We start from the raw sequence: 22,844 nt of genomic DNA on the forward strand, positions 1-22,844 counted from the left end.
AAGTCGCTTTGGATAAAAGCGTCTGCTAAATGGCATATTATTATTATTTATTATTATTATGACAAATGGGCCTATACTCGGCCTATGTGTTATTACAGCCTAGTCTTATAGCCTAAGTTGCCTTTTTCATCCTACAGTATTCTAATCATGTATCGGAGATTATACATTTAGGCAGGTTAATGATAGAGATTGATCATGATTCCCGGGCTGACACCTTTAAATATCTTCCATCTGCAACATATTTGCTGTGCTGAGCTCAGAGATGCATGATGCTTACTCCCCCTGCTTGAGTTGTAAAAAGCTCTTCGGCTGAGTCATGGATTGATGCTTTAAAATACGTTATTGAAATCAATAGAACTGTAGAATAGTCTGTAGCCTAGCCCATGTTTCAGGCTGCGATGAGAAATTCACTATATCCTGTGTCAATATATTGGTTCGCTTTCAGCATTTAGGGCAGCATACGTGGAGCCGGATATCTGTGTGGAGAAGGCGCTGCACTACATCGCGTTTTATAATGATTGCTGCGGCGTTTTTGGTTTTATTGAGACCGTATAGTATTCAAGTTGTTTTGTTATTGTTGCTGCTATTGGTGGGAACTATTGCAACAATTCTCTTTTTCTGTTGCTGGCATCGGAGGCTTCGTAACGGGAAACATCCTATTAAATCCGTGCTTTCAGGGCGCTCAAGGAGTCGCGGTGAGTAGAGGCGTCAGCATCTCCAAGCAGTGCGGCTAATCCACCAAACCAAATGCGTGGCATGTCTGTTATATGTTCAAGCATTTTCACACGATAACCTGTTAAATAGGTTATAACCTAAACTGTACCATGTGCTATTCTTAGCGACTTGACACACTTGAATTGCCATTATTTTCAGCAGAAAAACATAGCCTATAGAGTTTAGACTGCTATGTGCATAGCCTTGAGGATGAAATCATCTATTAGGCTACTGTCAGTGTGCAAATGTATCTTGTCCACCTTATTCACAAGTGTACTGTAACGTAGACAGTATTAATTTGTCTAATGGTATCCTATGATATCATTATGATATCCTAAATGTAGCCATAGACAACAGGCCTCATAGGTGGTGTGTTTGAAGGTATCCGAGTGTTAGAAAATATTTTCATTTGTCCTAGAAGCTGGTCTCCGGACGCATCATTTTCGATCAGAGGTAATCAATCATTGGTTAGGCTATTACTTCTGTCAAGGTCAGTAAGTAGCCATTTTTTTATTTATATATTGTGAAGGAAGTATAATGGTGCTCTGTGTTACTTTTATTATACTTTACCGGTATACTTTTTGGAGTTGTTGGTGTGATATTGTTAGACATAGTGTGATCAATAAATAAAGTGACTGATTCTGCACTTTCTGCAGTTTGACTGTAATTCTGACAAAATAATCCATGTTGTAATGAAAAATGTCAAAATATGCCTATCTAGGCTAAAACAAATTGTACATTAAAAACCAACTACACTGAACAAAAATAAAACGCAACATGCAACAATTTCAAAATTTTTACTGAGTTACAGTTCATATAAGGAAATCAGTCAATTGAAATAAATGCATTAGGCCCTAATTTATTTATTTCACATGACTGGGAATACACATATGCATCTGTTGGTCACAGATACTGTACCTTAACAAAGGTAGGAGCATGGATCAGAATACCAGTCGGTATCTGATGTGACTGCTATTTGCCTCATGCAGCGTGACACATCTCCTTCTCATAGAGTTGATCAGGCTGTTAATTGTGGCCTGTGAAATGTTGTCCCACTCCCCTTCAATGGTTGTTCGAAGTTGCTAGATATTGGCGAGAACTGGAACATGCTGTCATACACATTGATCCAGAGAATCCCAAACATGCTCAATGGGTGACATGTCTAGTGAGCATGCAGGCCATTGAAGAACTGGGAAATGTGCAGCTTCCAGGAGTTGTGTGCAGATCCTTGCGACATGGGGCCGTGCATTATCATGCAGAAACATGACGAAATGGCACCGAATGAATGGCACAACAATGGTCCTCGGGATCTCGTTACAGTATCTCTGGGCATTCAAATTGCTATTGATAAAATCCAATTGTGTTCATTGTCCATAGTTTATGCCTGTCCATACCATAACCCCACTGCCACCATGGGGCACTCTGTTCACAATGTTGACATCAGTAAACCATTCACCCACACAACGCCATACACTCTGTCTGCCATCTGCCCGGTACAGTTGAAACTGGGATTCATCCGTGGTTTCAACATCGAAGGTGAGCATTTTCCCACTGAAGTCGGGTCCGGCGCCAGACTGCAGTCACGTCAAGACCCTGGTGATGTTGACAAGCACGCGGATGAGCTTCCCTGAGACGGTTTCTGACAGTTTGTGCAGACATGTGTAGACATTCTTCCGTTGTGCAAACCCACAGTTTCATCAGCTGTCTGGGTGGCTGGTATCAGACAATCCCGCAGGTGAAGAAGCCGGATGTGGAGGTCCTGGGCTGGCTTGGATACACATGGTTTGCGGTCTCCAAAACAATGTTTCTGGTAGACAAATTAACATTAAATTCTTTGGCATCCGTTCTGGTGGACATTCCTGCAGTCAGCATGCCAATTACACACTCCCTCAACTTGAGACATCTGTGGCATTGTGTTGTGTGACAAAACTGCACATTTTAGAGATGCCTTTTATTGTCCCCCAGCACAAGGTGCACCTGTGTCGTGATTATGCAGCTTCTTGATATGCCACACCTGTCAGGTGGATGTATTGTCTTGGCAAAGAATAAATGATCACTAACAGAGATGTAAACAAATGTGTGCACAAAATTTAAGAGAAATAAGCATGTTGTACAAATGGAACATTTCTGGGATATTTTATTTCAGCTCATGTAACATGGGACCAACACTTTACATTTATATTTTTGTTCAGTGTACTTAATTACATGTTTATACTATTAGATCGTGTAGCTATACAAAATCCCAGTTTCATCCATTAATAGTAATATGTGTCTGTGTGATTCATAATAATATATTGATCTTCCAAATAGTTATATGTCTCAAGCATATTAAATGATTTCAGCATATTTTTCTCTCTCCTTTTGGACATGATGTGCCATGTTTTTACAGGGCTTCAGGCACAGCCCGCTCCATGCCAGGAGGGCGCGCGCTCGAGCTGCAGAGGAAAAGCCTCTTGTCGAAATTCCCGAGAGTGAGCATCAAAGTGACTCATCCACAACTGTGAGAAAACGAAAAGTGAAGAAGAGAGTCCTTCCAGACTTCTATCACTCAGTACAAGTCACCCCAACACGCAAACCCGTAGGTATATTATTGGGTAATATAGCCTAAATCCAGCAGCCATAGTCATTTATGCTATCTATTCTAAATTAAATCTGCATAGTCAATTAACACCAGGCCGATTAAAAAAATATATTTTTCAATTGACAAGTATAGGCTACATCGATGATATGTTTCCTTAAATTAATTACCAATTTAGTATCCAATTTAAAATGCGCGCGTAATCCCCATTGACATTGGGGATTTTAAGCGCCAGTTTTCCTTCAATTGATTGGCCTTTTGTACCACATCATGCCTTGGTACGCTGTTATTCGAAAAGCTATTGCAGATTGACATTTTATGAACACTGACAAATGTTAAAGTTGAAGCCTTAAAATTTATTCAATTTCTTGATATTGCCCATGTTGTCATTTGCGTGTTGACACAGGCATCAAACAAACATTTGACATATACCATGTCATAATGTTGCTGCAACTTAATTATTCTAGATTGTTTATATTAACAATCATCTCAGTTGTAGGATACAACCCTTAAACCTCACCATATGCCAAACTCAGGCTACTGGGGGGAAAACAGGATGTAGTGCTGGAAGATGAAGGTTGGTGCATATGTGCTTTTGGGTGTCTACATTTTCTTAGTTTACTCTGGATAAATCTAGCTCAGTTTGGACTTTCAAGTTACAACTGAGTATCATGAAGTTACTGAACCTCTTTGTGTTGTGATTACATTGATTCAAATGGCCAATATTACAATTACCTCTAGAATAAATAAAACAATTGTGTAGCCCTATTTACCATAGATCATCAATGTCAATTTTAATGTTTCTTTTCCCAACTGTATCATGTTTAGTTTTTGTAAACATGGACATTTACTGATGGATCATTTTCTCTGTATCCTCAAGTTCTCAAGAAATATATTGATTCTTAATTTATTATTCAATATATGGTAATAGCAATAGAGTACCATTGAACACTTTTTAAAATAATTATTCTAAATTACTATGGGACTTTTTCAATTCACACATAAGAAAGTATGAAAGCAAAGATTAACCCATCACATCAATGCAATTGTTATTGTCTTGTTCCTGACATAATTATGGGTGTTGTAGTCTTTTAGGAATGTATATGGAGAACGTTACTACCAATATTCAACGCGATTGACGTAACCGAGAAAAAAGTACGTTGAGTAAGAGTGGTGACTCACCAAGTATGTGGCGGGCGGGCTTTGCAATCTCCTAAAACAAGTGTTTAGTTATGCTTTGTTTGAGGTGGTGGGTTTCTCTATAACACTATGGTCACAATAAAGATATTATAGGCCGAAGCATTGTAGCGACATTTAAGTAACTGTCCAGTCTTTCCAGATTTCTATGAAATATGGCCTATTATTAATTCAAATATGAGTGAAATAGTTTTCCTTCCAATAAATGGCAATTAAGTATGTTAAAAAGCAGATTTTGTGTGTTGGAATGGTGTGGGCTTACCCCAACAATAGTGGTGTGGCCTTCTAGTGGTCATTACAAATATATGGAGTGGCTGCTGATCCAACCTTTCTCAGACCTTTTTTCCCAAACCCCTTTTCCCGGACTAAAGGTCCCGAAGCTACTGGGCATGTGCGGATCACGTTCTATGCATCTGTTTCTTTACCTCTACTTATTAACACACATGGTTGTGGTCTTCCCTTCACATTTCCAACTGTCAATCCTGAATGATAATTCTTTAAGTTTTATCAGTAAAACTTTCATGCAGCATTTGAATACCAACCATTTGATCTCAATCAGTTTCATGGGGATATGCATTTAGATCTTCTTGTTATACAGTGTTGTTTAGAAGTAGCCTACAGTGTTGTTTTGAATGATGTACAGTGAACAAATTTTAGAGCAGATGGTGTTAACCAACTGTAGCATAGTCAAGTATTTTGCCTTGTGGTGCACGCTGAAAATGCAGTGGTGTTTTTGTTTTACAGTAATGTTATACTATGCTATTATATTCGGTTCAGTTATGTAGAATACGATCATTATGTGATCATGCAGACATAGATTCACTTTTGATCTAACTTTATTAAATTGGTAAGTCTATCATTTGTAAGAGTTGCCTTTTCTCTATAGCTAGAGCAGTGACTCTGTGTAAAGTATAGAACACGATCTGCACATGCTCATAGGCTTTAGTCTGGGAAAAGTCGGGCTCTGCAGCCACAGCCTTAAAAATATTAATGTCAGTAGACTGCTGATTGGCCAGCTCATCCTCCTCAGGATGATGACATCATCCTCCATGAGGAAATATCAAGCATTTGTTAATTAAACAATCTGTTTGAGATACCAGTTTGAGGTGAAGTTTTTGAAGTGTTTTTTTCCCCTCCAAATTATGCTTTGGCCACATATGACTATAGGATGAGTCAACTCCATTGTTTGGGTATGAGTTAACAGAATATGATATTTTAAAAGTGAGATTTTCACTGGACAGTTACTTTAACCTAACACCTAGCGGCCCCATTAACAGCTGAGGTCGCTGGACCTGGGTTCGAATCCTGGTCAGGGCAACCCCCTAATTTTCCGACAATATGATATGACCATGACTCAGTAGTCTAAAACCTTGAAGTGGTATTGATATTTGGAGGGTATAACAAAGATTGATGATCACTCAAATGCAATAAATGCACAGCCAAAGTTTATGGATCATTATATTTAAGTCAAATCATGCATTGTTTGCATAATTGCAAGCACATTTGTGCTCACCATTGAGCAAGAAAATGCTTTGTTGATAGATACTCAGACCACAGCAAATAGTCACAATCCATGCTGGGAACAGGTTGGTGATTGTGAAAAAGGTAACTGTCAATGTCCTACTCTTGTTCAGATTGCAAACAGCAATGCAGTTCTATAATTTTGCAATCGAAGTCCACATGTGACTGGTATGCCCTATTGCTTTTTGACCAGCCACACCCTGTCTGGATGTGCCAACATACGCTGTGGCAAAGTATTTGTTATGCATCTGCCCCCTTACCCTATCACAGGGCCAAGGCAGACAGCCTACAGACAGGCAGACAGACAGAGCCAGACACAGGCAGACAGAGATAGGTTGTAATGAATAAGCCTTAAGAACCCAGATATTTGTTCATTTATTTTGATGTTAAGGATAGTGCTCTAAAATTGCACATTCATTGTCAACTAACAACAATTCTAGTCAATGGCACACAGTGCAAGCACATGCGCATCAGGCAGCAAAACAACAACGCGGCTGTGCATGGCTGATGAGACCAGGTTAATGACAAAAGGATGTTCATGGACCAGTCTGGATTTCTGATTGGTTTTCGACCGTAAACGTGGAGGCTACGCAGTCACCACTAGACATGCACGTACCCACCCAGGAGGGGGCTGTAACACAGCGACATTGGCCACAGTTTCCCGATTGAATAATCAGGACCAGAGCGCTGGGATCCTCTCTAGTCTCCACCCGTCTTCTTCTGTATCCTAGGATGGTGACGCGTTGACATGCTACAGCCCTAGCATCGCATTCTGCTCGCCTTGGCCCAATCTATTCGCACTCTGTTCTGGGGACTTGACATAATTGCATCTCAAAGGAGAGACTTCGCTAACTTAATGGGCAGAGTGCATCGCTAGAAGGGTGTGGTTCTGATTTTTTTTTAAATGACATAACTCGCCGCTGCCTGAGCTTGCAGCAAATTGATAAAGGATTTCGATATTATTCAACCGACACCATGTATACAGCGGTAAGTCTTATTTCTGGCCTGGCGGGGGAGCCAGATACAATCGATTTTCCTTCTTGATGCCTGCTTGTGCATTTTCTTTTTATTGTTGAATCAGACAGAGATCATTGCTAGGCGAGCTAGTGGCTCACGCTACGGTGCCTCCCTTGAGCTATCAATGTGCATTTACACTAGGTTACGCGCATCAGTTTAGGCAAACGTAGGTGCAGCGATGGTGAGAAATGTTTCATTGTGTCTGTCTGCTGTATGTGTGTTGCCTCGCAACACATTGATAATTCATTTCTATTGTTTTATCAGAGCTCCGGTTCGGGCAACGCTTCCCTTCACTGTTCCATGTCTTCATCGGCTGATTTCTCGGATGAAGATGATTATAGTTTTAAATCTGGATCGGTCTCACCGGCACCAGGGGACACGTTACCCTGGAACCTACCCAGACACGAGCGACATAAACGAAAAATTCAGGGAGGATCCGTTTTGGATCCAGCAGAGAGAGCCGTGCTCAGGATTGCAGGTGAGTGTCAATATTTCATTGTTTGTACTGCTGCTGATAATATAACATAAAATAGACCCATTGATTTTGCAAATCTATCAGATATGCCACATTTAGCCACTGTGCTGTGATGCATTGTAGATTTTTTTACAAGTATAAATAGGCGACAGGCTTTTTATTTATTCTGCATAATTACAGTAGACTGACGCTGCTGCTGGACAGTGGACACTCCCATATGTCAGCCGCTGTCACTTCTGATGCATGTCCAATTTAGACAAAGACACATGTTTGTACTATAGGCTTCTGTCTCATAAGTCAATAAACAAATTAGATAATTAGGCTACTGTAAAAACCTGTATAGCTGAGGTGTGTTATTTGCAGTCTGGGAATGCTCACATTACATCCTCTATTCTATTGTCCATCCAATAAAATAAAATACAAGTTTGTTGGTCACCTACACAGATTTGCAGATGTTATCGCAGATGCACTGAAATGCTTATGGTTCTAGCTCCAACAGTGCAGTAATATCTAGCAATACAATAAGAATACACAAATAATCCAAAAAGTAAAAAAAACATCAGAAATATCATAACTAGCAATATCACAATGAGTGATGTCAGAGTCCAGAATACACTGAGTATACAAAACATTAGGAACACCTGCTCTTTCATAGACTGACCAGGTGAATCCAGATGAAAGCTATGAACCCTTAGTCATGTCAGTTGTCAAATCCACTTCAATCAGTGAAGGGGATAAGACAGGTTAAAGGATTTTTAAGCCTTGAGACAATTGAGACATAGATTGTGTATGTGTAACCGATGTGAAATGGCTAGCTCGTTCGCTTTTATGGAGCGATGGGTAACGATGCTTCTGGATGACTGTTGTCTGTGTGCAGAGGGTCCCTGGTTCTTGCCCGGTTCGGGGCTAGGGAACGGACTAAAGTTATACTATTACAAATGTGTGCCATTAAAATGGTGAATGGGCAAGACAAAATATTTAAAGTGCCTTTGAACTGGGTATTGTAGTAGGTGCCAAGCTCACCAGTTTGAGTGTATCAATAACTTAAATGCTGCTGGGTTTTTCATGCTCAACAGTTTCCCGTGTGTATCAATAATTTTCCACCCTCCTAGGACATCCAGCCAACTATGGGAAGTGTTGGAGTCAACATGGACCAGCATCCCTGTGGAATGCTTGACACTTTGTAGAGTCCATGCCCTGACAAATTGAGGCTGATCTGAAGGCAAAAAGGGGATGCAAAGTAATATTAGGAAGGTGTTCCTAAAGTTTTTTACACTCAGTGTATTGTTGTGGAAATTCACCACTAAGGACTCAAATTCAATGTAAATCATATCAATCTTTATTATCACGGCTGGAGATGTTCACAAACTCAGTGCAAGCTTGTGAAAAATCAGAGGGCGTTCCCTTTCAGTCCTTATATGCGGCTGCACAAACAAGTCATATAAGCATAATTTACATGATTCTTTATTAACGTTGCCTCCTGCATGTGACTGACGAGACTTTTTCTCTCAAAGCTGGGACCTTAAAACTGAGATACTTATTTTGGTTCCCAGAGCAATGTTCTGGGCGTACTGCCAATTCGTCTGAGGAGGAGTTCACAGTTACCTGCACAAACCAAGATGGAGTGAGAGGAGATGCTGTGTACAATTCAAGGCTTATTTCTTGAGACAATAACATTTTCTTTCACAGCATATATAAATGGTGTGTATAGACAGTATGGACACTATATGAATAGAAATGGTGTGCAGCAGTTATATAGGTTGAGCCACGACTAGAATACACATATAAAGAGAGAGACTGGAAAACAGCTTCTATCTCAAGGCCATCAGACTGTTAACAGCCATCACTAACATTGAGTGGCTGCTGCCAACATACTGACTCATCTCGAGCCACTTTAATAATGTTGAAATTTATGTAATAAATGTATCACTAGCCACTTTAAACAATGCCGCTTTATATAATGTTTACATACCCTACATTACTCATCTCGTATGTATATACTGTACTCTATACCATCTACTGCATCTTGCCTATGCCGTTCAGCCATCGCCCATTCATATATTTGTATCTACATATTCTTATTCATTCCTTTACACGTGTGTGGACAAGGTAGTTGTTGTGAAATTGTTAGGTTATATTAATTGTTAGATATTACTGCATGGTCGGAACTAGAAGCACAAGCATTTCGCTACACTCGCATTAACATCTGCTAACCATGTGTATGTGTCTCCATCTACCTAATGGTAGCAGGGTGAACAGGCCGTGGCTCGAGTGGCTGAGGTCCTTGATGGTCTTTTTGGCCTTCCTATGACACTGGGTGCTGTAGATGTTCTGAAGGGCAGGCAGTGTGCCCCTGGTGATGTGTTGGGCTGACCGCACCACCCTCTGGAGAGCCATGCAGTGCAGTTGCCAGGCGGTGATGCAGCCTAACAGAATGCTCTCGATGGTGCATCTGTAGAAGTTTGTGAGGGGGCCATGTCAAGTTTCTTAGGGGCCATGTCAAATGTATTCAGCGTCCCGAAGTGACCCCATCGGTGTGGATGGGGGCGTGCTCTCTCTGCTATCTCCTGTAGTCCGCGACCAGCCTCATCATTTTGTTGACGTTGAGGGAGAGGTTACTACCCCTGCACCACTCTGCCAGGGCACTAACCTCCTCCCTGTAGGCTGTCTCATCATTGTTGGTGATCAGGCCTACCACTGTCATCAGAAAACTTGTTTATAGAGTTGGAGTTCATGGGTAAACATGGAGTACAGAACGGGGCTGAACACACACCCCTGGGGGGCCCCTGTGTTGAGGATCAGCATGGCGGAGGTGCTGTTGCCTACCCTCACCACCTGGGGGCAATCCAAGATTGGCTGTTGAGATTGAGTTCTTTAGGTGAAGGTGCAACGAGCGGTGATCATGGCCTGTGCATATGCTGTGCATTAGGCTACTAGAATCGGAATTTGATTATTCATTCTAATACGTTGGTTTATTAATCATGTAGTATTGCATGGGCTAACACCAGCTGCAGGGCCTTTGTGATTGCAACTTTTATGTTGGTCTGATGCTGTTTATTTGATTACAGAATGTTTTTAATCATTCAAATGCGGTTGGAATTATTTGACAAACTTCTGTGCCATAAACTAAGAATTTCACAGGACAGCAAGCTATTGTAGTAGTTGAACTGTGTGATTTACTGTAAATGAAGTCTGTGAAACAAATGAGAGTAGTAATTATACATTCTAGGGGCGACCTTGCTAAATGCATTTTTTTTCTTTCTTTTTTGCAAAAAGACTGTTCTTGGACCATAGTTTCAGTTCAGTAGCATAGAAGGGGCTATAATAGGTCCATGCACTTTTCAATTCAGGAATGAATCCTTAGTCATATGCTCAGGACTATAAAAGGTGAGTATTTGGTTGGAAATGGTATGGACTCACTTGGCACATCTGCAGGGTGTGCTGTCTCGCTCACCTCCTTTCCCTTCTTGGTGACCTCTCAGAATCTTTCTGTTGACATTTATCAACAGAATATTTTAGCTTTGATGAAAAAAATGGAAACAGTAAACTATCATATCGTAATCCAATGGGATATAATTGTAGAACAAACATTGTGTTATTACACTTAATAGGCTACATGCTATTACCTATCACATGTACAACCTTTAATGTGTTGCTTGGTTTGAAAATGCTATTTGATGTTTCTAACAGGGGTCCTATTGTTTTGCTCAAGATGTAGGCCTAAAATCCATATTTTCTGTTAGCTGAATATCAGGATCAAAAGATTATTTGCTAGTTTGAAAAAATAATCTCTTCAATTCGCAAGTCCTGAATCTGCCTGATGGCAGGATGTGATCATTGTTCAGGTGGATGCATCTGTCCCTTTCCTAGTGATGCCTGATATTGTAGAATATTTGCCCTCTGATTTCGCCCATTTTGTTAATCTTATTCATATCTCTGTGACAGTCGTCCCAGGGCTGGGTAATGTATTGAATTTATTTGATTAATTCAAATGTATGTTTTTGCGTAATATTCCAAAAGCCTATATCACAAGACTCTAGTTTTATTTTAATTTGGTATGTGCGTTTATGTTCGCTTCTTCTCATGTTTATTTTTTTGATTGCAGTTAGAGTACAGTGTAACTGTAGTATGCTGCAAATACTGCGTCCGAAGTAGAGGTCAACCGATTAATCGGAATGGCCGATTAATTAGGGCCGATTTCAAGTTTTCATAACAATCGGAAATCGGAACGGTGGGTTAACTGCCTTGTTCAGGGGCAGAACGACAGATTTTCACCTTGTCAGCTTGGGGGATCCAATCTTGCAACCTTGCAACCTTAACTAGTCCAACGCTCTAACCACCTGCCTCACGAGGAGCCTGCCTGTTACGCGAATGCAGTAGAAGCCAAGGTAAGTTGCTAGCTAGCATTAAACTTCTCTTATAAAAAACAATCAATCAATCATAATCACTAGTTATAACTGCACATGGTTGATGATATTACTAGTTTATCTAGCGTGTCCTGCGTTGCATATAATCGATGCAATGCTGGGGGATGATTTAACAAAAGCACATTTGCGAAAAAAGCACAATTGTTGGACGACTGTACCTAACCATAAACACCAATGCCTTTCTTAAAATCAATACACAGAAGTATATATTTGTAAACCTGCATATTTAGCTAAAAGAAATTCAGGTTAGCAGGCAATATTAACCAGGTGAAATTGTGTCGCTTCTCTTGCGTTCATAGCACGCAGAGTCAGGGTATATGCAACAGTTTGGGCAGCCTAATTTGCCTGGCTCATTGTGAACTAATTTTGCCAGAATTTTACGTAATTATGACATAACATTGAAGGTTGTGCAATGTAACAAGAATATTTAGACTTAGGGATGCCACCCATTAGATAAAATACCGAACGGTGCCATATTTCACTGAAATAATAAACATTTTGTTTTCGAAATTATAGTTTCCGGATTCTACTATATGAATGACCAAAGTCTCGTATTTCTGTGTGTTATGTTATAATTAAGTCTATGATTTGATAGAGCAGTCTGACTGAGTGATGGTAGGCAGCAGCAGGCTCGTAAGCATTCATTAAAACAGCACTTTCGTGCATTTTGCCAGCAGCTCTTCGCAAGCACAGTGCTGTTTATGACTTCAAGCTTATCAGCCTAATGGCTGGTGTAACCGATGTGAAATGGCTAGCTAGTTAGCAGGGTGCGCGCTAATAGCGTTTCAAACGTCACTCGCTCTGAGACTTGGAGTGGTTGTTTCCCTTGCTGTGCATGGGTAACGCTGCTTTGAGTGTGGCTGTTGTCGATGTGTTCCTGGTTCAAGCCCAGGTAGGGGCGAGGAGAGGGACGGAAGCTATACTGTTACACTGGCAATACTAAAGTGCCTATAACAACATCCAATAGTCAAAGGTATATGAAATACAAATGGTATAGAGAGAAATAATCCTATAAATAGTATATTTAAAATAAGAGTATAAATTAACCTAAAACCTCTTACCTTGGAATATTGAAGTCTCATGTTAAAAGGAACCACCAACTTTCATATGTCCTCATGTTCTGAGCAAGGAACTCAAACGTTAGCTTTTTTACATGGCAGATATTGCACTTTTACATTTCCAACACTTTGTTTTTGCATTATTTAAACCAAAATGAACATGTTTCATTATTTATTTGAGGCTAAATTGATTTTTATTTATGTGTTATATTAAGTTAAAATAAGTGTTCATTCAGTATTGTTGTAATTGTCATTATTACAAATGCATAATTTTTTAAAAATCAGCTGATTAATCGGTATCAGCTTTTTTTTTTGGGTCCTCCAATAATCGGTATCGGCATAGACGTTGAAAAATCATAATCGGTCGACCTCTAGTCCAAAGTAACGCCATTTGTATTGCAGGGTGTTTGCAGTGTAATTTCAGTTACTGCACCTTTACTGCAGTTTCAAAACGGCAATATTTTATTGTAAGGATAGTTTGTAAACTCCTTCTGCTGTGTCTGTGCGCCTTTCCATTCACACACACACACACACACACACACACACACACACACACACACACACACACACACACACACACACACACACACACACACACACACACACACACACACACACACACACACACACACACACACACACACACACACACACACACACACACACACACACCACGCCCCTCCCACTGCCACTCACAACAACAAAGATGAGAGATCACTTCTTCCTCTCTGATACTATTTGCATATGAGGTTTGGTCCATTAGAATGGGTCATATGGACACCAAAACACATTGAGACATTTCTTTACTGTAAAAGAGGACACGTTAACCTTTCTAACCATACTCTTTTTATGTCTTAACTCCTCAAATTGCCTGCAGAGCAGATACTACTAAAATAAGAGTATAAATTAACATTGATTCTGGAAAAGTAATGCTCAGGTTGTAGTGGGTGTGTGCTGGTGGCAGGGAAGTCAGGCGCAGGAGAACGAACTTGGTATAAACAGAGTTGTTTTAATAAGTGCTCACAAAACTCAGAAAACCAAAATACACAAAATAATAAAAGTGGGTACAAAACCCGTTGCACACCAGAACATAACTTGCACATAACATACAATCAAATAATCACAAGGACATGAGGGGAAACAGAGGGTTAAATACACAACATGAAATTGATGGGATTGGAACCAGGTGTGAAGGTAGACGAGACAAAACCAATGAAAAATGGATCAGCGATGGCTTGAAGGTCGGTGACGTCGACCGCTGAACACCGCCCGAACAAGGAGAGGGACCGACTTCGGAGGAAGTCGTGACACAGGTTGTCACACACAGCTTTGCAGTACCACGTACCACAAGCAGCATTTTAGCCAAAGACTGTTAAACTAGCTGTCTAGTCTGTGTTTTATAATTGTGCAATAAGCATAAAGCACAATTATATAAGGAATTGGCAACTCATTCTGAGAAACAAGGTAGGTTCAGGGCCGTTCCTGGCGAGACAAAACAATTGTTCCCCTACAAGAATAGTTCTAGTAAGCAAAATGATGTTGAAAAGACGTCTAAAATGCATATTTTTTCTGACGTTGAAGTTAGGTTCAATTTAGGTTCTGAATGAAAGGTGAAAAGACGTATTTTACGGACGTTGAAATCAGGTACATTTTTGGTTCTGAATGAAAGTTAAAAATATGTCATTTATAAATGTCTATGTTTGGGCCAAATCAAGGCTGGTCCGGACCGGACAAAACCTGAACCAAACATAGTCGTCTAGTCCGGACAGCACCAAAAAAAAGTGTGCCAGCCCTGAGTAGGTTACTTGATTTCAACATCTGAACAAAGTGGACAGGCTAGCATGCTGTTCAAACATTTGAAGACAGATCAAAGGGTGTGTTAATAACAATTCAACTGTTCTTCCTTGTTAGCTAGAAAATGGATCCAAGTTGGCTAAACTTTAAATATAAAGATGGCTAATCGACTCTGCATGGGCTTGTGCTTGAGAAATTGTTCATGAGACCTGTGTAAATAATTTTCTATAATGCCTGCTACAATAAGTTAGTCCATTATTAGTGAATGCGCATTATGCACGGTTCTGGTTAAATGTGCAACAAAGTGCATTTTCATAGACAGAATTGAAAGCCATATCAGTAATTATTTCAAAAAAGCAGGTTAAACTATTTTGATAAGATAATACAATTATTAGTGGGTCCTATGGTTGTGGAATGCTTATATTTAGCCTAGGTATAATTCCACAAGCCCTGAATTCATTAGATTATTGCTGACTGTTTCAAATGCAGTGTACTTGACCTTTAATTGTACAACAAAGCTTATCTTGAGAAAACATGTCGAATCGTCCATAAATTAGAACAAATTGAGGTATGATCTTTAGGCCACATCGCCCAGCCCTAAATTGTCCATACCAGTCTTGATCACTTCTACTTAGAAAGTAAACTATTTTCCTATTGATTCTCTATATTTTATGGAAAGAATCTGGTTGAATGGAACCTAGACTGTGTTGAAATGCATCATCATCAGCACCATCTGTTTAACCTAGACTGCATTTCCTCTGGAATTAAACCCTTTTAGTATTAGGACCTGTGAGGACATCTCCTCTGCCTGCTGTAGAACCGGGACTTCAGCAGACTCAATGCAACAGACAGACAAATATACAATCTTCCAGCTCAGTGTATCATATTTATAACACAAATAATAGTTTTTTTTATCCGTGTGACATTATTTTGAAGCATCTCTATGTTATAACAAATGCACTATGTAGGCCTTGATTTATGAATTATGATAGTTGTCATCCTTTTCATGCCTCTATTGAGTGAGGTATGTTGGATTGGAAATAGACCTACCTAATAAGGCAAGGCCAACCAAGTGAGACAATTGGATAGCGAGTATCCTATTCCTATGCTTAAATTATCAAGCTATAGGCACATTTTCATGGAATGGAAACGTTGTGGACTGTCTTTAATTCACTGGCATCAGTGCTTATTAATGATTATTTTGCACAGCAGTTGATGCTGAGTGATTCTGTTATCGTCGCGTTAGTGTTCTGGTATTACTGGAATTGGAGTCATGGTGGACTCCGCAGAGAGAGCAGGGAGGGGAGACGCGTGCATTAGTATTGCACAGGCGCGCCCGCTTGATATGGGATGGCATTTATTATGTCCAGCAGCCCTCTCTCCCCTCAATCCCTCCCAGACTGTCACAGAACACACACGAGATTTTCTCATGAAACCGGAGAAGAAGTCTCGCCTAGTGGTGGTTTGACCTACTGGGGAGGGGTATAGGGGCGTTTCCTTCCAAGTAACAACGGCACCGGTCAATCCTCTGTCCGGATCCCTGTCCCGCAACTAGAACTAGGCTACACACTCGCCACAGCGGCTGGTGAATGTTTAGCCTATAGAGAGCCCTATGGTGGAGTTCGGGTAATGGCTCACTACAACGCGACGCCGGCAGGTTATATGCTCGCCGACGAAAAGGAATACCTTCAAGCGTATGAGGATGTCCTCGAAAAATACAAAGGTATGCTAATTACTTCGGCCGCCTATACCGATTGGTAGGTCTACAATGATTCGACATGAAACAATGAGAGAATAGCCCTGTATGGGACAATTGCACCGTGGTAGGATAAAGCCCTAAACAAGTGTGTCAGCAAGCCACTGAGCTTTGATGACTGAAGGACAGCGGGTCGGAATGAATGGAAACATGACAGTCTAGGCTATTTGATTGTAGTCTATAGCCTTGTCAGTTTATATTAGAATTCGAAAGTTTGTGTTTAGCACTTGTAAAAAGCCAAATTGACTTGGGTGGTACGACATTATACTAGAATTATGTAGAATTTGCATTGATGCATGATTGGAGGAGGGGTGTTCCTCAATGTAAAGAAAGAATGCTGTCTCAACGTTTTACTGTCACTTTTGTCACACGACAAAAGCAATCTCAAAATGACTATATGCTATATTTTGGTAGGCCTATTAATTATGGAGATGTTTATTTATTTAGCTGAAATATTAGGCTATGCAGGAGATGTTATTTAAATGAACATTTCTATGAAGGTTTGAATATCTTTGAGTTGATGACCCCTCTTTTGTTGTAACTGTTGTCTGACCAATTGACCAAGCTGTTATCAATGTAGGCTGACACAAAGAGAGGACCACGGTCCATCAGCCAAAGATGCAGCAGGCCTATTATCTTGCATTAGTCCATCAAGCATTACATTCAGGCTGACAGGGCTTGAGGCCAAGTCAATTATTACTTGAAACCTGCAGAAGACATTACATTTTCAATATCCTGTCTACAGCAAAGCATTCTCCGCTAGCTGGATAACATCACCCCCCTACACATACAGATGTTGGATATTAATTTGATCACCCTGTTGTTGCATGCAGGTTTTAAGTGTATTCAAGTTTTGAAAAAGTCTTATAAAATGTGTGATTTCCACTTTAACATTTCAGACTTGATTTACCCTAACTAAAAATGTATCAACCCCTACACAAATGTCAATTAATTATAATCCACACAATAATTAACATTTCCTGTTTCCCTTCTGTGAGAAACTGGTCAAATTAAGCATCTGTAGTCCCTTGCCAGGCCTATAGTGTGAAACTCGAATAGATTCCGTCTTCTACAGTGATTAATTTCCCCCATTTATATTTTCGATCTCTCCAATGTTATCTGCAGCATTTGAATGAGCAGTGAATGACAAAAGGTAATCCGTGTGAATGGGTTAGTTGTGTATGATACTGTGTATCCTTGTTAACCAGTGGTCAGTCACTAACAATGGATATTTACGCGGTCTCTCTCTCTATCAGCTGTTGCGTCTCACAGCAACAGACAGTCAACTGTGGCCTGCTTAACAGCCCTTGACTAGAGCATAATGGAATCATATGATGTAGCATCATTTGGAATGTGTGTCTGACTTTTGTCTCCAGTCACTAGGTCAGACAATGAGGTGTTTTATCGTTGGTGCTCAATATAGATACATACAGTTGAAGTCGGAAGTTTATATACACTTAGGTTGGAGTCATTAAAACTAGTTTTTCAAACACTCCACAAATTTCTTGTTAACAAACTATAGTTTTGGCAAGTCAGTTAGGACATCTACTTTGTGCATGACACTGAATTTTTCCAACAATTGTTTACAGACAGATTATTTAACTTATAATTCACTGTATCACAATTCCAGTGGGTCAGAAGTTTACAAACACTAAGTTGACTGTGCCTTTAAACAGCTTGGAAAATTCCAGAAAATGATGTAATGGCTTTAGAACATTTACATTTAAGTCATTTAGCAGACGCTCTTATCCAGAGCGACTTACAAAAAGAAGATTCTGATAGGCTAATTGACATCATTTGAGTCAATTGGAGGTGTACCTGTGGATGTATTTCAAGGCCTACCTTCACACTCAGTGCCTCTTTGCTTGACTGCCTCTTATCATGGGAAAATCAAAAGAAATCAGCCAATACGTCAGAAAAAAATTGTAGACCTCCACAAGTCTGGTTCATCCTTGGGAGCAATTTCCAAATGCCTGAAGGTACCACATTCATCTGTAGAAACAATAGTACGCAAGTATAAACACCATGGGACCATGCAGCCGTCATACCGCTCAGGAAGGAGACGCGTTCTGTCTCCTAGAGATGAACATACTTTGGTGCGAAAAGTGCAAATCAATCCCAGAACAATAGTAAAGGACCTTGTGAAGATGCTGGAGGAAACAGGTACAAAAATATCTATATCCACAGTAAAACGAGTCCTATAGCGACATAACCTGAAAGGCCGCTCAGAAAGGAAGAAGCCACTGCTCCAATAAGAAATCCAGACTACGGTTTGCAACTGCACATGTGGACAAAGATCATACTTTTTGGAGAAGGGTCCTCTGGTCTGATAAAACAAAAATAGAACTGTTTGACCATAATGACCATCGTTATGTTTGGAGGAAAAATGGGGAGACTTGCAAGCCGAAGAACACCATCCGAACCGTGAAGCACGGGGGTGGCAGCATCATGTTGTGGGGGTGCTTCGCTGCAGAAGAGACTGGTGCACTTCACAAAATAGATTGCATCATAAGGGAGGAAAATGATGTGGATATATTGATGCAACATCTCAATTGGGTCTTCCAGATGGACAATGACCCCAAGCATACTTCCAAAGTTGTGGCAAAATCGCTTAAGGACAACAAAGTCAAGATATTGGAGTGGCCGTCACAAAGCCCTGACCTCAATCCCATAGAACATTTGTGGGCAGAACTGAAAAAGCGTGTTCGAGCAAGAAGGCCTACAAACCTGACTCAGTTACACCAGCTCTGTCAGGAGTAATGGGCCAAAATTCACCCAACTTGTTGTGGGAAGCTTGTGGAAGGCTACCCGACATGTTTGACCCAAGTTAAACTGTTTAAAGGCAATGCTACCAAATACTAATTGAGTGTATGTAAACTTCTGACTCACTGGGAATGTGATGGAAAAAAAATGAATCATTCTCTTTACTATTATTCTGACATTTCAAATTCTTAAAATAAAGTGGTGATCCTAACTGACCTAAGACGGGGGATTTTTACAAGGATTAAATGTCAGAAATTGTGAAAAACTGAGTTTCAATGTATTTGGCTACGGTGTATGTAAACTTCCGACTTCAACTGTATATGCATATACTTAAAATGTTACAAAAAACATTTTTCTTTCTAAAAATGACTTCGGTCCACACTTATTATGTTTACCATAATGTTAAGAATCTCAACCAAGCTAAACCGATATCATATCAATATTATTTATTTACTTTGATAGATTGAGTAGGTAGCGTACTGATATCCTAATCCTCATCCAATTATGTTTTGTGCCAGCTCTTACACTGGTTAGACAGGTTTCCGTACTGAACTAACAGTTCACTTGAGGAAGTGCAATGTTACATGCATTTGTTGGTGATAATAATTATAAATGCTTATACTGTAAATACTTCTCAAAACGTATAAATCATTATAAATGTTTGTAATGTTTATTAATACAGGAATAGTAATTTAGTATGTACACTTCTTATCAATAGTTTATTAAATTAAGTTTTTGTTAAGTGTTTCCAGTGATTTGAACCCAACATTGATTTGAACCCAGCCTTTGTATACTAGGATATGCCTTGTGATAATTTCAAACAGGGATTTCCCTTAAGTTGCTGGCTATGCATTGCAAGGCCATTGGTCTGTCATTTAAAACCCCAGCACAGCTCCATGGCTGCATGTGACAATGACATTTGTCACTTAAAGATCTGAGTTATGTTTGATGTGACACATAGCTGGAAATCACCTTCTTTAAGGACTCAGTACAAAGTTATAATGGGACTAAGGAGGAAGTTCAATTCTGAATCATACACTATTTGCAAAAAGGGTTCCAAAAGGGTTTTTCAGCTGTCCCCATAGGAGAACCCTTTTTTGTTCCATGTATAAAGGGAATGGAATCCAAAAGGTTTTTACCAGCAACCCAAAACGGTTCTTCCAAGGGTTCTCTTATGGGGACAGCCGAAGAACCTTTGAAGGATCTAGATAGCACCTTCTTTCTAAGAGTATAATGAATGTTTTGGAAATAAGCAGTTCAGAAAGTCACCACCAAACCCCTGCTTTAATTCAATGTAAATGTCATAACCCATGATGCTTGTATGTGTACCCTTCACCACGCTTAGCATGTCATTTTTTTATTGTCAGTTCTGTTGACTTTTGTACGACAAAATGAATGAACATTTTTAAAAATGCTGACCCCATCTAAAATACAATCCCCCCTCTATATTATCAGGCTGGTTTGTTACGTAGCAATAAGCATTATCACCTGTAGCTCAACTGATACAGCATAGTGGCTATAAATAAATAGGCTGAGTCATGAGCTTGCCAATATTTATTTGTGCATATTTCTGCTTATCATTAGCTAGATCAGTGCCCTTTCATCATGGGGGAACATCCAGTTAAGAACAAATTCTTATTTACAATGACGGCATACCCGACCAAACCCAGACGACACTGGGCCAATTGTGAACAGCCCTAATGGACTCACGGCCGGATGTGATACAGCCTGGATTCAAACCAGGAACTCTAGTGATGCCTCTTGCACTGAGATGCAGTGCCTTAGACCTCTGCGCCATTCGGGAGCCCTATCAATGAAGTCTAGGGTGGCCCTGTTTCTATTGTACATTGTCAAATTGAAAGAAAAAATAAAATTGGTTCATAAACATGATTTAGAGATTGGGAGACAAGCAGGCTGCCTCTGATTGGGGAGAGAAACAGGCTTGCTTGAGCCTACTGCCTGAGGATCATAGAAACAGCACTTCTCTAATGCTGTAGCCTACTATAAACTAGATATGTTAAGGTTTATAATACTACCAATGTTATATATATGTAACCGTTACCAATTATCACTAGTTTTAAGAAATAGCGTTCACACACGAGATGCGCATTTTCATCACTTCGCAATCGAAAATAGTTTTCTTTAATTCTTATTCGTGCTTATGAATTTACCATGGTATGGTATAGTTTTCCCCTCTCACAAACCACAGTGTCTAAGGAACGGGCTAAACCAAAAGCATAATTGGTGGCAGGGGGATCCAATAATAAAATGAGAATTGAATAGCGCTGTGTTGTGTAATGAAACAGAATGCCAGTAATTGCCTGGTGCTTTACGGTGGGAAAATAATGTCCCATCAATAAAATTCATCATGGTATATTATTGAGGTGTAAATTGACCTGTCTCTAATGTTGGCGGGGTTCATGACCCCCCTTCTGAAAAGTACAAAATATACAGCCTTTGTCTGTTGTACATCTATAAAGCACAGAGAGACTCATGTCTCCCCAAAGCTTCTCTTTGTGTGAGATTGGTGTTGTGCATCAATTAAACACTTATTTACAGTCCCTTCAGAAAGTATTCACACCCTTTGACTAATTGGATTAAATTTAGATTTTTAGTCACTGGTGGAATTATGTTTTTCATATTTTTTATAAAATATGAAAAGCTTAAATGTCTTGAGTCAATAACTATTCAACTCCTTTGTTATGGCAAGCCTAAATATTTTCAGGAGTAAAAACGTGCCTAACATGTCACATAATAAGTTGCATGGACTCACTCTGTGTGCAATAAAAATGTATAACATGATTTTTGAATGAGTGCCTCATCTCTGTATCCCACACATACACATATCTGCAAGGTCCCCCAGTCGAGCAGTACATTTCAAACACTGATTCAACCACAAACACGAGGGAGGTTTTTGTAGTTGAAAGATACAGGCGTCCTTCCTAACTCAGTTGCAGGGGATGAAGGAAACCACTCAGGGATTTCACCATGAGGCCAATGGTGACTTTAAAACAATTACAGAATTGTAAAATGTATTGACTCAGGAGTGTGAATACTTATGTAAATTATATATTTTTGCATTTCATTTTCAGCACATTTGTAAACATTTCTAAAAACATGTTTTCACTTTGTTGGGTATTGTGTGTAGATATGTGAGAAAATCAATTTAATCAATTTTGAATTGAGGCTGTAACACAACAAAATATGGAATCAAGGGGTATGAATTATTTGTGAGGGCACTATAGGTATATCTTATTCAATCTTATTAAAACAAAACAAACATTGAGTAAGCAAAACAAACTAGCAACATGTCCTCATTCATAGGAAAGTAAACTTTGTCCCAGCATTGAAGTAGTTTTCCCCATCAAATAAAAGTATTGATCATTAGGATGGTTTATACTAAGGTGTGGCTTATATGCTTCCTCTCCCGACTAATAGTAAAATATGGAAATATGAAGTTAAAGTAGAAATTATACAATGGAACAGTCAACAGCCAAGTTGGGAGGATGTATTTTCACAAGTTCACATCCTGCATGTGACACCT

The 22,844-nt window shown here is 39.7% G+C and overlaps 1 protein-coding gene across 1 annotated transcript in view; it reads left to right on the forward strand.

Annotated features, from left to right (window-relative positions):
• The first annotated feature begins 487 nt into the window (after positions 1 to 487).
• Positions 488 to 22,844, forward strand: part of LOC124038746 (dystonin-like) — a 205,614-nt gene continuing 183,257 nt past the window's right edge. The window contains exons 1-4 of the mRNA XM_046354820.1: positions 488 to 695; positions 1,133 to 1,167; positions 3,104 to 3,292; positions 7,292 to 7,505. Of these exons, the coding sequence (XP_046210776.1) occupies positions 515 to 695; positions 1,133 to 1,167; positions 3,104 to 3,292; positions 7,292 to 7,505 (619 nt within the window). The 5' untranslated portion in view covers positions 488 to 514. The remainder of the gene's footprint in view (positions 696 to 1,132; positions 1,168 to 3,103; positions 3,293 to 7,291; positions 7,506 to 22,844) is intronic.

This window comes from Oncorhynchus gorbuscha, linkage group LG06, assembly GCF_021184085.1.
Source record: "Oncorhynchus gorbuscha isolate QuinsamMale2020 ecotype Even-year linkage group LG06, OgorEven_v1.0, whole genome shotgun sequence".
Classification (NCBI taxonomy): domain Eukaryota; kingdom Metazoa; phylum Chordata; class Actinopteri; order Salmoniformes; family Salmonidae; genus Oncorhynchus; species Oncorhynchus gorbuscha.